The sequence below is a fragment of the Megalobrama amblycephala genome, linkage group LG16 (genome assembly GCF_018812025.1).
Source record: "Megalobrama amblycephala isolate DHTTF-2021 linkage group LG16, ASM1881202v1, whole genome shotgun sequence".
Classification (NCBI taxonomy): domain Eukaryota; kingdom Metazoa; phylum Chordata; class Actinopteri; order Cypriniformes; family Xenocyprididae; genus Megalobrama; species Megalobrama amblycephala.
This window is the reverse complement of record NC_063059.1, coordinates 16,897,128-16,911,716: the sequence shown is the minus strand read 5'-3', so window position 1 is coordinate 16,911,716 and position 14,589 is coordinate 16,897,128. Positions and strand designations below refer to the sequence as shown.

The following is a 14,589-nucleotide window of genomic DNA, read 5'->3' as shown; positions in this document are numbered from 1 at the left end:
GCATTTTAAAGAAGTGGCGTGGTGTTGCGCTTCTCATGCAGTGTTTGACCCCCTTTAGGCCCCTATATACTTCAAGTGAAATTGAAGAACGAACTGATGTGACGCCATTTCGAACAAAATCAGGCCAAAACGAAGTTCGTTTTGTGTTCGTTTCAGAAGTTTGAAACTGCTTGCCAGAGCGAACTTTACAGAAATGTTCCCTCCGGCTGGTAAATACCTCTGAAATAACGATGACGTAATAGGTAGGTGTGGCTCTGAGGATCCACCTTCTTTGATGTGAAAATCTTCTCCAGATCATTTCTTATATTCAGTCCCTCGAGGTCGGATGCCCGAGAGTGAACACATGAACACACTGGAAAGCCGCTTTATGGTAGAAAATGTAGTTGTAATTCTAATCGAAAGAGACACTGACTCTATTTTTTCATGTTTAATACTGTAAAACTACTTGCTTTTAAACAATCTATTGTATAAAGTGATGTATAAATAAACGTGACGTGACGTGACTTGACTGGAGTGCCGAATGGCAGAGCCGGTCAAACATATCCACATCGCTATGATCAGATGCTTTCTTAACTGCTGTTTTCTCATCGCTGTCATTTCTGTTGTGTGTGTGTATTTTGTTTAGAGGAAAGAGGACAGCACATATTTACATATTCATCTAAACATCGCTCTCAGCAGCGTGGGTGGTGTCTGATTGTTTGCTAACAGTATACTGCTGCTCACATATTTCAAACTTTTTTTACCCCACAGCGAAGAACCTTTCAAAAAACACCTCCAGACTTTTCTTCCGAGAGTCTTGCTTTCATCTGTCATCTCCTCTGACATGATCTTGTGCAGCAGTAGTAGCTACACTGTTGTCATTTATTTAATTTTTTAAATATCTCTGTTATCGTCAATAATGGTATATTGCAACACTCCTAATAACTCCTAATATAAAATTTCTTTTTTATCTGCATGTTGAGTATTAGGTTAAGCTTACTTTTGGTTTTCCTCTAAATGAAAACTTTAATTTTGGTATCGATTAAAAGTTAATTTCAATGCATTTCTAGTGCCTATCTAGGCAACATTTTTAGGCATGTATTCTTTATCGATACAAGAAATTTTCATCAAAGATGGAGTTGCGCAAGCTTTTCGCTAATTATATTATATTAAAATGTTCGAACAAAAATGCAGAATGTACTTCAGTATCAAGAACTGGCTGCAGTTGCTAATAGTAAGGATGTTTTTGTTGTCTCCCCTCAGACCCTCCCAAAGACAATGGTGGCTCAGATGTGACGAAGTATGTGGTGGAGCTGTCTGAAGGGTTAAGTGGTACGTTCTACTGAGATTTTCTGGTGTGTCTACACATGCTTAATTTGATCCTGGCATTGTTATGGTTATTTCATTGATTGTGTGTATGTGTTTTCAGGTTCTTCTTGGAATCAGGTTTACACCGGTTCGGCTATGGAGTTTGTTTGTGACGGTCTGAGCCCAGGATGTTCATACCAGGCTAGAGTCCACTGCATCAGTGTGGGAGGAGAGAGCCCGGTATGTCACACAAAACATGGATAACTTAGTTCTCTAGGGCCAAGTTAAACCTTAATTTTAAATAGTGATGATTTATCTTGCTCATTTCACTTACAGTACAGTCCAAAAGTTTGGAACCACTAAGATTTTTAATGTTTTTAAAAGAAGTTTCGTCTGCTCACCAAGGCTACATTTATTTAATTAAAAATACAGTAAAAACAGTAATATTGTGAAATATTATTACAATTTAAAATAACTGTTTTCTATTTGAATATATTTCACGCAAGTAATTTATTCCTGTGATGGCAAAGCTGAATTTTCAGCATCATTACTCGAGTCTTCAGTCACATGATCCTTCAGAAATCATTCTAATATGCTGATCTGCTGCTCAAGAAACATTTAATGTGTACAATTGTACAAAATATTTGTGTACAATATTTTTTTTCAGGATTATTTGATTAATAGAAAGTTCAAAAGAACAGTGTTTATCTGAAATCTAACCTTTTGTAACATTATAAATGTCTTTACTGCCACTTTTGATTGATTTAATGCATCCTTGCTGAATAAAAGTATTCATTTCTTTAATTTCTTTTCAAAAAAATACAAATAAAAATTCTTACTGACCCCAAACTTTTGAACGGTAGTGTATAATGCTACAGAAGCTTTGTATTTCAGATAAATGCTGTTCTTTTGAACTTTCTATTCATCAAGGAATCCTGAAAAAAAAAAAGTACACAACTGTTTTCAACATTGAAAATAATCATAAATGTTTATTGAGCAGCAAATCAGCATATTAGAATGATTTCTGAAGGATCATGTGACACTGAAGACTGGAGTAACGATGCTGAAAATTCAGCTTTGCATCACAGGAATAAATTACTTTGTCAAATATATTTAAATAGTACACAGTTATTTTAAATTGTAATAATATTTCACAATATTACTGTTTTTTTACTGTATTTTTAATTAAATAAATGTAGCCTTGGTGAGCAGACGAAACTTCTTTTAAAAACATTAAAAATCTTAGTGGTTCTAAACTTTTGGACTGTACTGTATCCAAAATGAAATGCTCTCTAGAATGAGAATGTCCTACTCCTCTAATACCTCCTGCAACACTGAGCTTTATAGTACACGCATTACTGTGACATAAGCTAAAGACTGTTGGCTAAAAATAAACAAATTCCTGTTTCTGTCAATACAAGGGGGAAAAAAACTGTGCTTAAAGGATTAGTCCACTTTTAAATAAACTTTTCCTGATAATTTACTCACCCCCATGTCATCCAAGATGTCCATGTCTGTCTTTCTTCAGTCGAAAAGAAATTAAAGTTTTTGATGAAAACATTCCAGGTTTTTTTTTCCATATAGTGGACTTCAATGGGCACCAAACAGTTGAAGGTCAAAATTATTTTCACAGCAGCTTCAAATTGTTCTACACGATCCCAGACGAGAAATAATGGTCTTATCTAGAGAAACAATCACTCATTTTCTAAAAAAAAAAAAAAAATTCAGGTCAAAGTTTGAACTAATTTTTATATGCAATATGCTAGTTCAATAGTATATAACAATTAGTTCAAACTTTGACCTGTGGAGGGCAGTAATACACTTAGCAATGTCTACACTTCTGGAATTCTAATAGAGAAGAAGAAGAGAGCTAGTTCAAGATGAGCATTTCTGGTTAAAATGTATACATTTTTTTTTTTTATTATTATTATTTTTTTTTTAGAAAATGAGTGATGGTTTCTCTAGATAAGACCATTATTTCTCGTCTGGGATTGTGTAGAACAATTTGAAGCTGCAGTGAAACTAATTTTGACCTTCAACTGTTTGGTGCCCATTGAAGTCCACTATATGGAAAAAAATCCTGGAATGTTTTCATCAAAAACTTTAATTTCTTTTCGACTGAAGAAAGACAGACATGGACATCTTGGATGACATGGGGGTGAGTAAATTATCAGGAAAAGTTTATTTAAAAGTGGACTAATCCTTTAATTTGAGGTGTGTCATGTCTGTGAGTCCCATGTTTTCTTTAGCATCATTTTTAAAAACCACTTATTGTGGAAATAATATACTTTAAAAGAATATCCTTAGATATGAACTGAATGTTAACTTGTTAGTTGCAATTAAATGACAATATATTATAGCTGAACTAGCAGAACTTTACTCGCTGAAGTAGGACTTAGTAGCTATATATAATTATATAAGTATCTGTATATATAATTATATTTTTAAAAAATAAATATAAAGTGTATTGCACAATGTACTGCATTTATGGTAAACTAAAATATACTTTAATGTCATTTCTATTAAAACGTGTATGTCATGTATTTAAGTATATTTTTAGTTACACATTTGTAATGAAGTTACAGTTTAGTACATAACTTTCAATTAAAATGATAATCAAGTACTTTACATGTGTTTTGGTATGTCAACATATCAAAATAAGTTTACTTCTTTAAAGCATAAAACAATTTATACTATAAAAAGCATTATTTAAATGTTTTTTTTTTTTGTGTGTGTTGTTTTGTTTTTTAAGTAAAACTTCTTAGACTTAAGTACACTTAGGCCCGGTTTCACAGACAAGGCTTAGCCTAAGACAGGATTAGGCCTTAGTTCAATTAGGATATTTAAGTAGCTTTTGTAAAAGTACACTAGAAAAAAAACCTTACTGGTGTGCATCTTGAGACAAAACAATGGCACTGACATATTTTAATATATTTTAATATATTAATCTAGATTTTAATCTAGGACTAGCTTAAGCCTTGTCTGTGAAACTGGGGGTTAATTACACTTAGTGCACTTAAGTGGCCTTTTATTTCATTAATATTATATTATCTGCAAGTACAGGTGTTTAAAAAAAAAAATACTTTTAAGATTTGAAGTACTCTCGATTGTTGCAGAACAATGTATCAAGAATTCATGTTTGAATTTCATTAAAATATGCTACTAACAATCTCAAGTCAGTACTCACATTGTTACAAATTATTCTGTAACAAAAATATCCAACTCCTTTATCTTGCTGAGGCTAATTTTATTACTAACATTTAATGTATTCTTCAAATTTTAGCACACACATTTAAAGCATATGACAATTCTCTGGTTTAAACATTGTCCATCTCTGTTGGGCTGTCACCCTTTTTTTTACCGGGCTGTGCCCCAAGGCAAAGTTTTGTCATTCCACATAGCAGATCAGGGTCATGTTCTTTCAACTTTTTAACGATTCATCTGAAAACACAGACAAAACTTACACAAATGCTGATGTGATGGATGTCATGTTAATATTGTTCATAGACACATGTCCATATACACTCAACACATAATGAAGATGTACCAGTATCACTGTAAACACTAAACACATGTACAAACACATTGTAAACGCAGAAGAGTGCTGGGCTGGCGCTCCGGTAATGAAGTCATCATCCCAGTTCGTCATCACAAAGCGCTTTTGGCAAGCAGCTGATAATAATTTCTTTCTTCCGTCTTCTGATCCCAGCTGTAATGGCATTGTCGGCACAATACAGATGCATATCTGCATGCGGGACTTGCCAGCACACAGCTATGACTCATGTAGGCAGCGGCTGGTTTTCACAGCTGTGAATGTGAGAGGATGCTCACATGGCTGTGGTCTGCTGTCAGCGTTTCAGCCGGTGCCCACACACTATTGTCAATGAGGAGGTGGAACATGGTGTGCACCATTAAAGTGGATCAAGATTATCTAGTCTTTCTGATTTCTCATTCATGTTGTTTTCAGTTGACGGAGGCCTTGCAAGTCCAAACGCCACCTGTTCCTCCTGGTCCATGTCAGCCACCCAGGGTCGTGGGCAAACCCAAAGCGAGGGAGGTGCAGATACGCTGGGGTAAGCTTTGTTTTTGTGTTTGTGCTTATTAATTGTGTATAAACAATTAAGTATTAATTAAAATCATGTTAAGTTTAGTATGTATTTGGGGCTAATTGGGGGGTTGAGTGGTGTATTTACACTATCAGTGTTGGGGAAAGTTACTTTTAAAAGTAGTGCATTGTAATATTGCGGTACTTAATAAAAAGTAACTTTTTATGTAACGTAATGCTGTTCTGTTACTTTGCATTACTTTTTCTCACCTGGACGGGGCATGCATGCTTGTTTTTAATAACAAAAGAAAAGTTCTATTTTTGGCAAATATAAAGGCCCTTTCACACCAAAATTGAAATGAATAAGCCTGTCTGTGAAATCGGGCCAAAGTATATTTGTATTATTTAACACATTTAATTATTGCAGGTTTGTGCAGTATTCTGAGTTTGCATTTCACTGTTTTAGGAATACTGAATCTGTTTTTGTGCAAGTGAGAATAGAAAATGCTCACATTTAGTCTAGAGCTACAATAACCATCATGTTCACACAGCGCACACAACACCTCTGTACTTACGATTTTTCTCAACAAGGGGATAGGACAGCTGTCAGTCAATAGATGAGAAAACAGTTACTAAAAAGTAACATTACTTGTTTGAATAAAGTTACTCCGATATTTTGTTGTAAATTTAAAAGTAATGTGTTAGTTAATTGAAAAAAGTAATCTGATTACTTGTAATGCGTTACCCCCAACACTATACACTACTGTTAAAAAGTTTGGAATAATTCCGATTTATTGTTTCTGTAAATGCGACCTTTTTATCACATAATTCTGAAAAAAAAAATAGAATCAGAATTACAGGATATAAACTTGGATATAATTGTGAGAAAAAATGATTTGTAAGTTTATATCTCGCCATTCTGACTTTATTTTGTATCTCACAATTTGGACTTTTTAACTCACGAGTTGATCTCGCAATTCTGAGAAAAAACATATAATCTCGTAGCCTGGGTGCCAGCCCGAACCCCGCCCACAACATTTTTTGGACGGGAAGTTCGGTCTGGACTCGATCCATTGTGGAGTAATTATGCTCGGCTCCCAGAAGGCCGAGCCAATCAAATTGCCAGGGCGGGCTTTAATCGATGATGGACAGGCTATCTGCGGTTATGTAACCACCTACGTCATCAAAGAGCGCTTGGGGAGTTTGATTGACAAGCGATCTAACCAATCAGAACGCCGCATCCGCCATTTTGTCCGACAAAGCAGTCAGGAGTTAGAAGATTAACATCGGTGGAGTTAAACTTGAAAAATTGTGCATATTGACGTCTTTCCGCGTTTGAAACAACATTCATTCTCATGTTCATTCATGTTTATTTGATGCTATAAATGGACTAGTAGGAAGAGATGATCGGTTAACGAGCCTCTTGAGCTGAGGCGCTACAGCAATCTGTCACGATCATGGTCACAACACATTAAAGAGCCACAAAACGGTTTTTATTGTTTGAATTTTTTTAATAACTACACAGTTTGAAAGCTGGGACTTTGTTTAATATCATAAGTAACCTGCTCTGTCTCGTCTGTCGATGTGTTGTCAGTTTCCTCTTTGCTCCGCGATGTATTTTCCACTCTGTGTGGCGTGACAGCGCCACGGCTTGTCGGACAAAGCAACAGTAACTAAGGGGGGCGAGTCTTTGCGAAAGGTCAATTAGTCAATTAATTACAACAATGATGGCTGTTGTTGAAGAACTGAGATGTGTAGATTCCGCCATCGCGTCCGTTATAGAAGATATCGGCAGCGCATTAATTTTAAAAGAGGAACAGAGGACCGCGATCAAGGCATTTGTCGATGGGAAAGATGTCTTTGCCGTCCTTCCTACGGCATTCGGCAAAAGTTTGATTTATCAGCTGGCCCCGATGGTCGCTAAGAAGAGTTCTGTTGACAACTATGCGTCGCTCAACATACGTCACTTACTCTGTAGCTCTGATTGGTTGTAGGTCTATCCAATTGAGGTCTTTCCTGGATCGGTTGAAATACGCCCCCATAATCAAAGCCTTCCATTTAAAAACAGTAATGATGTGAAGTTTAAAATAGCTTTTTGTTATTTTAATATAATCTTAAATGTACTCCAGTCTTCAGTGTCTCACAATCCTTGATAAATCAAGCTATTTTTTATTTTATCAGTGTAGTGCTGCTTAATATTTTTGTGTAAACTGTGATAAATTGTGAGAACTGTGAGATATTTATTTTTCAAAGTTCACAAGAACAGCATTTAATTTGCCTTGTAAAAATGTGAAAGACTTTACTGTCACTTTTTCAATTTAATGTCTTTGCTAAATATGTGGTATTTCAGATATGTGTGTGTTTGAGAGAGAGAATGATTGATGTATCTAAACACTTTCTCTCGCTGCATCTGTTAGCGCCCCCTCTGGTGGATGGAGGAAGTGCTGTGTCTTCGTACAGCCTGGAAATGTTCGCTCCCCAGGTGGAGGAGGGCAGGGAAGTGTACCAGGGCTCTGAACTGGACTGCACAGTTGGCAGTTTACTGCCCGGCAGGACCTACGGCTTCCGGATCAGAGCTGCCAACAAAGCTGGGGTAAGTGCAAGCCTAGCCTTACAAATGCCACAGATTTTGTTTCATAGTTGCTAATAATCTGTTCTTTTTATCAAATTGTGCCATATGTAGTTTTATGTCGGCTAGCAAGTTGCTTCATATTTTGTTTGTGTTCACCAGTACGGCCCTTTCTCAGAGCGCTCTGAGGTCACGACAGGTCCGGGGGCCCCTGACACATGTCGGCCCCCTCATGTCACCTGTAAATCACCTACGTGTGCTGTGGTCAGCTGGGAGGTGAGCATATCCCATGATGCAAAGTATTCTTACTGTATCAAGCAACTCTTTAGTAGCTTTGAGAGGCCAGGTTCAATTTTAGCTAATTATTTCACTATTACTTGATCACGATTATTATCGTTAACTAAAACTAAAACCATAAAAAAAAAAATTTAAAAATCATTACTTGAAATGAAACATTTTCTGGAAAAAAAAAAAAAAATTCAAAAAAACGTAATATTATTATTTTTCAGCTTAGTTGCCAAAGCAACATTTCTCATTTTCGTTTAAAGTTGAAGTACTAAAATTAAATGAACAAAAACTAAAACTTAATTAAAAACATAGACATTTAAAAATAATAATAATAATGAAAAATTTAAAAAAAAAAATGTAACAAAATTACTAAAATAATTACATTAAAATTAAAACAGAATTAAAATGAAAACAATTCGATTTTATAAAAATAAATCTAATTTAAAATATTAAACAAACTACAATTTTAATATCAATAATATTAAAATAACATGATTGAATCAATTTCATTTGAATGATCTGAGTGATGAATTTAATTTGCAGCTTATTTTTTCTGCAATATAAAAAAAAGTTTTCAAATTTTTCTGATTTTTGACTAAAAAATATCATGAGGGGGAAATAGTTTTGTTGTGCTCTTATTGATTTTTTTGTTTCTTGTTTTTGTTTTTATTTTTCATTTTGTTTTGGTGCTCTGTTTTTTTTTCTTATTTGTATTGCTTTTTGTGTAGTGTTTGTTTTCTCACACATTTACTGTATTTTGCACCCACGTAGGCTCCTCCCTGTAACGGAGCAGCTGTCTCAGAGTATCGTCTGGATTGGGGGGCAGCAGAGGGCAGTATGCAGGTGTGTTACACCGGTGCTGCACTGTCCCATGAGATGAGGGGCCTGCTGCCTGCCACCAACTACTTCTGCAGAGTCCAGGTGAGAAACACCATCATACACCTGCTTATTTCTGCCAAAATACTGAATGTTTGAGCTGTTGATGGTAAGATGTGATAAACCATGTGAAACAAACCAATCAGCTTGATGAGTCATAAACTTTAGATGACTGGATGAGTGCCAACTTTACATTGTCAGCGCCACCCAGTGGTTGAGAGAGACAAATACAGTTTTTTTTTTTTTTTTTTTTTTTTCTCTGTGGGCTTTAAAATAGCCCTTAATTACTTTATTGAGGGCTGTTATCTACTAATTGTTGGCTGAAAGTTTGTTCATTGGCACAATTTGTAATTACAAAATATATGTTAAATCCCTGAATGTTACTGCAGATTTACTAGAGCTATACAGTTCTAATTCAGTCTTAGGAACTGAATTTGAAATAATGTATTGTTACAATAATTATTACAATAATTAAAATCAATTAATAAATTCTGTAATTGAATTTTCTTTTTCAAAGCATTTCTACGCTGTTGCATGTTAGTCTAGTATGGTTAGTTTTGATTAGTTTACTGCTGGCTCTGCTAGAATACACTGAATGAAGGCTAAAGACTAAATGAAAATCTAAAGATTCGGGGGGGTTTTGTTTACCTTTGCTTTATTTGTGCTTTTTCTTTTGTTTTCTTGTATTTGCATTTTTGTTTTTTGTTTTATGTTAAGTATTTTTGTATTTGCTTTTTGTTTTGTTTTCAAACACTTTTGTTTTTGCATTAAATGAAGGTTAAAGGATAAAGGTTTATTTGATGTTCTTGTCAGGCCTGTTCAACCTGTAGTTACTCACTGTGTGTTCTGTGCCTATTGTTTTCTTGTATTTGTTTTTTGTTTTTTGTTTTACTTTTGCTTTTTGTATTTGCTTTTTGTTTTGTTTTCTTGTATTTGCTTTTTGTTTTGTTTTTTAACACTTTTGCTGTGTTTTTGTATTAAATGAAGGTTAAAGATTAAAGGTTTGTTTGATGTTCTTGTCAGGCCTGTTCAAACTATAGTCACTGACTGACTGTGTGATTTGTGCCTCAGGCGGTGAATGTAGCCGGTGCGGGGCCCTTCAGCGACGCCGTGTTTTGTCAGACACCCTGCTCTGTGCCAGCGACGGTCAGCAGCGTCCATGCTCTCCGCGAGTCAGAGATGAGAGTGGAGCACAGGACCACAGAGAGGGGCGAGGATGAGGAGGAAGAGGAGGATGAAGAGGCCAATCCTCTCCTCTACTCTCCATCCACCTGCCTGGGGCTACGCTGGGAGGCACCGTGTGATCACGGATCGGAGATCACGTCGTACCTGATCGACCTGGGAGAGAAACAACCCATCCTTACAGGGCCCGTAACCAAATACATCATCCAGAACCTGCAGCCTGACACCACCTACAGGTACAATGAAGTCTGTTACAAAACAGATCTTACGATCACCAAGGCTGCATTTATTTGATGCAAAATGCTGTAAAAACAGTAATAATGTGAAATATTATTAGAGGAACATTTCTCAAAAAACATTTTTTAATATTATCATTGTGCTGCTTCATATTTTTGTGAGAATTGTGATATACTATACATTCAAAAGTTTAGGGTACGACTTAATATTAAAAATAAATTAATATTTTTATTCACCAAGGATGCATTAAATTGATTAAAAGTGACAAAAAGACATTTATAATGTTAAAAAAAAATTCTCCTTTAAATAAATGCCGTTATATTGAACTGTGTATTCAATGTATCGTAGTTTTTGTAAAAATATCAAGCAGCAAAAATTGTTTCCCACAGTGATAATAAGAAATGTTTCTTGAGCATCAAATCATTTAGAATGATTTCTGAAGGATCATGCGACACTAAAGACTGAATTATGTTAAATTCATCTTTGATCACAGAAATAAATTACATTTATAAAATATATTCACATAGAAAAGTTATTTTCAATTTTAATATTTCACAGTATTGCTGTTTATTATATTTTTGATCAAATAAATGCTGTCTTGGTGAGGCTACAAATACATAAACAAAAAAATCTGATTTTTTCCAAGCTTTAATAAACCCAACTGTGACTGAATGAATCTTGTGTTTGTGTGATTGAAGGATAAGGATCCAGGCTCTAAATAGTCTGGGTGCAGGACCCTTTAGTCACACCTTTAAACTGAAGACCAAGCCACTGCCACCCCTCCCTCCACGTCTGGAGTGCACCGCCTCCAGCCACCAGACCCTCAGGCTCAAGTGGGGCGACGGCCCGGCCAAGGCCCAGCCCACAGATTCCCTACAGTACCATCTCCAAATGGAGGATAAAAATGGGAGGCAAGTAGCTGCATTGTTTGTGCCTTTGTTAAAACAAGCCAATTATACACCTCCATTCAAAAGTTTGGAGTCAGTAAGATTTGGGTTGAGGAGATGCCAGCCAGTCCACCTTCAGAATTTCTAATAGAGATGGCTACTTATGTCTTGCAATGTAACTTTTTTTAGTTTTGGCAAAGATTTTTATCTCCAAGTTAGCAGTACGGCAATGGGATTGATTTTTGCCACAAAATATGCCAACTTGTATGTTTTTTTTTTTGTTTTGTTTTTGAGGCTTTATGTATTTAATAGTGATGGAAATCCTTTTCTTTCACATATGGATATATTGACATATTTTGTCTTTATGGGGGATCTTAATGATGCTCATGAATTTGTCAATTTTAAATAATTTTGTGGACAATTTAGAATTCAGAATTTAGAATTTTCTGGCTATGTGGGTGCAGAAAAGAGAGGCAGTTACCAAAGAAACTGATTAGGGCTGTCAAAATGGCTGAAAAAAACTGAATTTGAATTCTATACTTAAATATTACTAATATGCAAATTATATTCTAATTTTAAAGGCATAATTTCAGTATTGGCTCATCTCCTGAGGCCACAAGAGGGTGCAATGAGCAAAATATTAGTTCACCCCATTAAATTGTTTATTCAAAGCATTGAAAAAACATGAGTGTCTGAAAAACTATGAACTAAAACAGCATCATGTATTTATGCCTCATTTAAAACAAAGAGCCGAAGCACCGATCACAAGGAGTACTTTTTGAGTTTAAAAACATGAGATGAGATCCAGAGGAATGGAAAAAGAAAAGTTTTTTTTAAAGTTGAACTTCTTTTAACTTTGTACGGCTTTCTAAACATGCGGTTCTCTCTTGAGATGTGAGTGCAATGGTCAAAGATGTCCGTCTAGCACGTTTACATAGAAAACAATGGAAAAGCAGTGCAGTAAATGCGTTCTGTGTGAACGGCTTGGTTGCGGTTTTGACGTATCCAAGATCTTTTCCGCATTGAGCTTCTCTAATTCTGAAATGTTTTGAATGAACAACTCAGCGGCACCACATCTATTGGTTTCAACTGCATAGGCTACCAAAACATTAAAACGCAACAACTCTTAAAACGCAAAACATATTCAAATAGAAAACGGTTACTTTTAAGCTGCAGTCCGTAACATTTTTGGTTAAAAATGATCCAAAATCAATTTTTGAGCAAGTATATAACCAGCCAGTGTTCAAAACTCTCTTCTTATCTTAACCCGATTCACAACGGTAAGCTTGTAGTAATGTTTTCTAATTCAGGTGGCACTACTAGGTTTCCGCGGGAAATTCAAGCATACCGCTGTTCATCTTTGCGTCATTGCATCATGTCTGTTTACATAATGAAGGAGTCCCAGCTACATGTGAAGATGCTGCAGGTGGCAGATCATTTATAGCCTGTTCTCACAGCAGCTGGAATGATTAAACTTATCATTTTGATGGCAAATTGTATGATATGACAAATTAACATTAGAGACTGTACAGAAATTGAAATCTACAGGTATCGCTAATACACACTGAATACATGTAGTCATACAATGCTGATGTTGTTAACATTTAGAATTTGAGAACAAACTATAACAATAATAATAATTTGCACAGTTTTAAATGATATGAGCTAAGTAATCATTAGATTTAATCACCATAGATAGCGAGATTTTTTTTTTTCTCAGTTGGTCAGAACAAAAGTGGCAGACATGTTTCTTTTTTTTTGTTAAGATGACATTTTCCAGTGAAAAATTCCTATTTTGGTCATTCCAAAGTACAGTATCCACCGGTGCGGTGACTGACATCCACACATTCTCCTCAAAACATTAGATTCATCCGCGTTGAGGAGCCGTGCCTATGCACAACCCACGGAAAAATAATTCTGCAAATAACTGCAATTGCAGTTTCCAAACAGAGATGGCGACAAAGAGGCAAAACTTACAGACTGCAGCTTTAAATTGTAATAATATTTCAGTTTTTCTGTTTTCACTGCATTTGTGATCAAATAAATGTAGCCTTGGTGAGCAGAAAAAACTTAGATAGAGATAACACTTATTTTTATTTATTTATTTGAAATTTGAAATTGATTTGTGTAGGTCTGCCTTCAAGTCTGTTTTTAAAATCCCTCTTTTGTTATTGGTTTGTTATATTGTGTGTTTTGTGGCTTTATAGAGTTCAGCTCTATAACATTTTCTCTTTCTCTCTGTTATTGTCTCTCCCTGAAGGTTTATATCCTTGTATAAAGGACCCTGTCACACTCACAAAGTGCAGAGGCTAAATGAGTCTACCTCGTACGCGTTTCGCATCCAGGCCTTTAACGAGGCGGGCGAGGGGCCCTTCTCCACTGTTTACACCTTCACCACCCCCCTCTCCCCACCTGCACCCCTAAAAGGTACCTCATCCCAACCATACACTTGCCCCATAAACTTCCATTGTAATTTCATTTCTGTAGACATGTTTTTTTTGTTGTTGTTTTTTTTTTTGACAACATCCTAAAGACACACATTTAATTTATTCGATTTGACCTCAAATCTTTTTATATCTTTTTACGTTTTAGTTTGTTCTCATCACCTTTATATCTGTGTGTCTCTCTCTTCAGCTCCTCGCGTGGAGCGTGTGGACGAGTCATGTGAGGTGAGCTGGGAGACACTGCCACCTATGAAGGGAGATCCAGTCATCTACTGTTTGCAAAGCATGCAGGGAAATTCTGAGTTCAAACAGGTACCTACACCACTCTGTCATCTCCATGTACAATTTTCAGTAGCTCACCAAACACCAAAAAACATCAATTTCAACCTCAATACAATTATAATATTTCTATTCACTGTGAGGCCAAAGCATCTCAAATGTTGGTCCCTACTTGTAAGCACATTACACAGAGGTCACGGCACTCAGCAGGTGTGCTCGGCAGACAGCAGGTGTTGGAGGAATATTATAGCAGCATAATGGCGATCAAGTGGTCATTACTGAATGGCTTAGTGACAGTTATTACACTTAATGTTAGAGCCAAATCAAATCTAGCGACTGAAATTTGTGCTTTGATTGTACAAGATCTATATTTGACATCATGTTGTAACAATGGCCTTCATAACCTCTGTTTAGGAAAGACACCATAAAGGATAAGAAGCACCAAAGTACAGAATAGAATTAGTAGAGCTGGTGCTTAAACAATTACTGAAACCA

General features: G+C 35.8%; 1 protein-coding gene across 6 annotated transcripts in view; it reads left to right on the top strand.

Moving 5' to 3' along the window:
- fndc3a (fibronectin type III domain containing 3A) overlaps positions 1-14,589 on the top strand; it is a 98,520-nt gene that overhangs the window by 78,846 nt on the left and 5,085 nt on the right. For all 6 annotated transcript variants that reach the window (XM_048162013.1, XM_048162016.1, XM_048162014.1 and 3 more), the window contains 10 exons: positions 1,243-1,311; positions 1,409-1,527; positions 5,255-5,360; positions 7,750-7,925; positions 8,064-8,177; positions 8,961-9,110; positions 10,137-10,483; positions 11,183-11,395; positions 13,632-13,798; positions 14,006-14,127. In XM_048162013.1, coding sequence (XP_048017970.1) covers positions 1,243-1,311; positions 1,409-1,527; positions 5,255-5,360; positions 7,750-7,925; positions 8,064-8,177; positions 8,961-9,110; positions 10,137-10,483; positions 11,183-11,395; positions 13,632-13,798; positions 14,006-14,127 — 1,583 coding nt within the window. The remainder of the gene's footprint in view (positions 1-1,242; positions 1,312-1,408; positions 1,528-5,254; positions 5,361-7,749; positions 7,926-8,063; positions 8,178-8,960; positions 9,111-10,136; positions 10,484-11,182; positions 11,396-13,631; positions 13,799-14,005; positions 14,128-14,589) is intronic.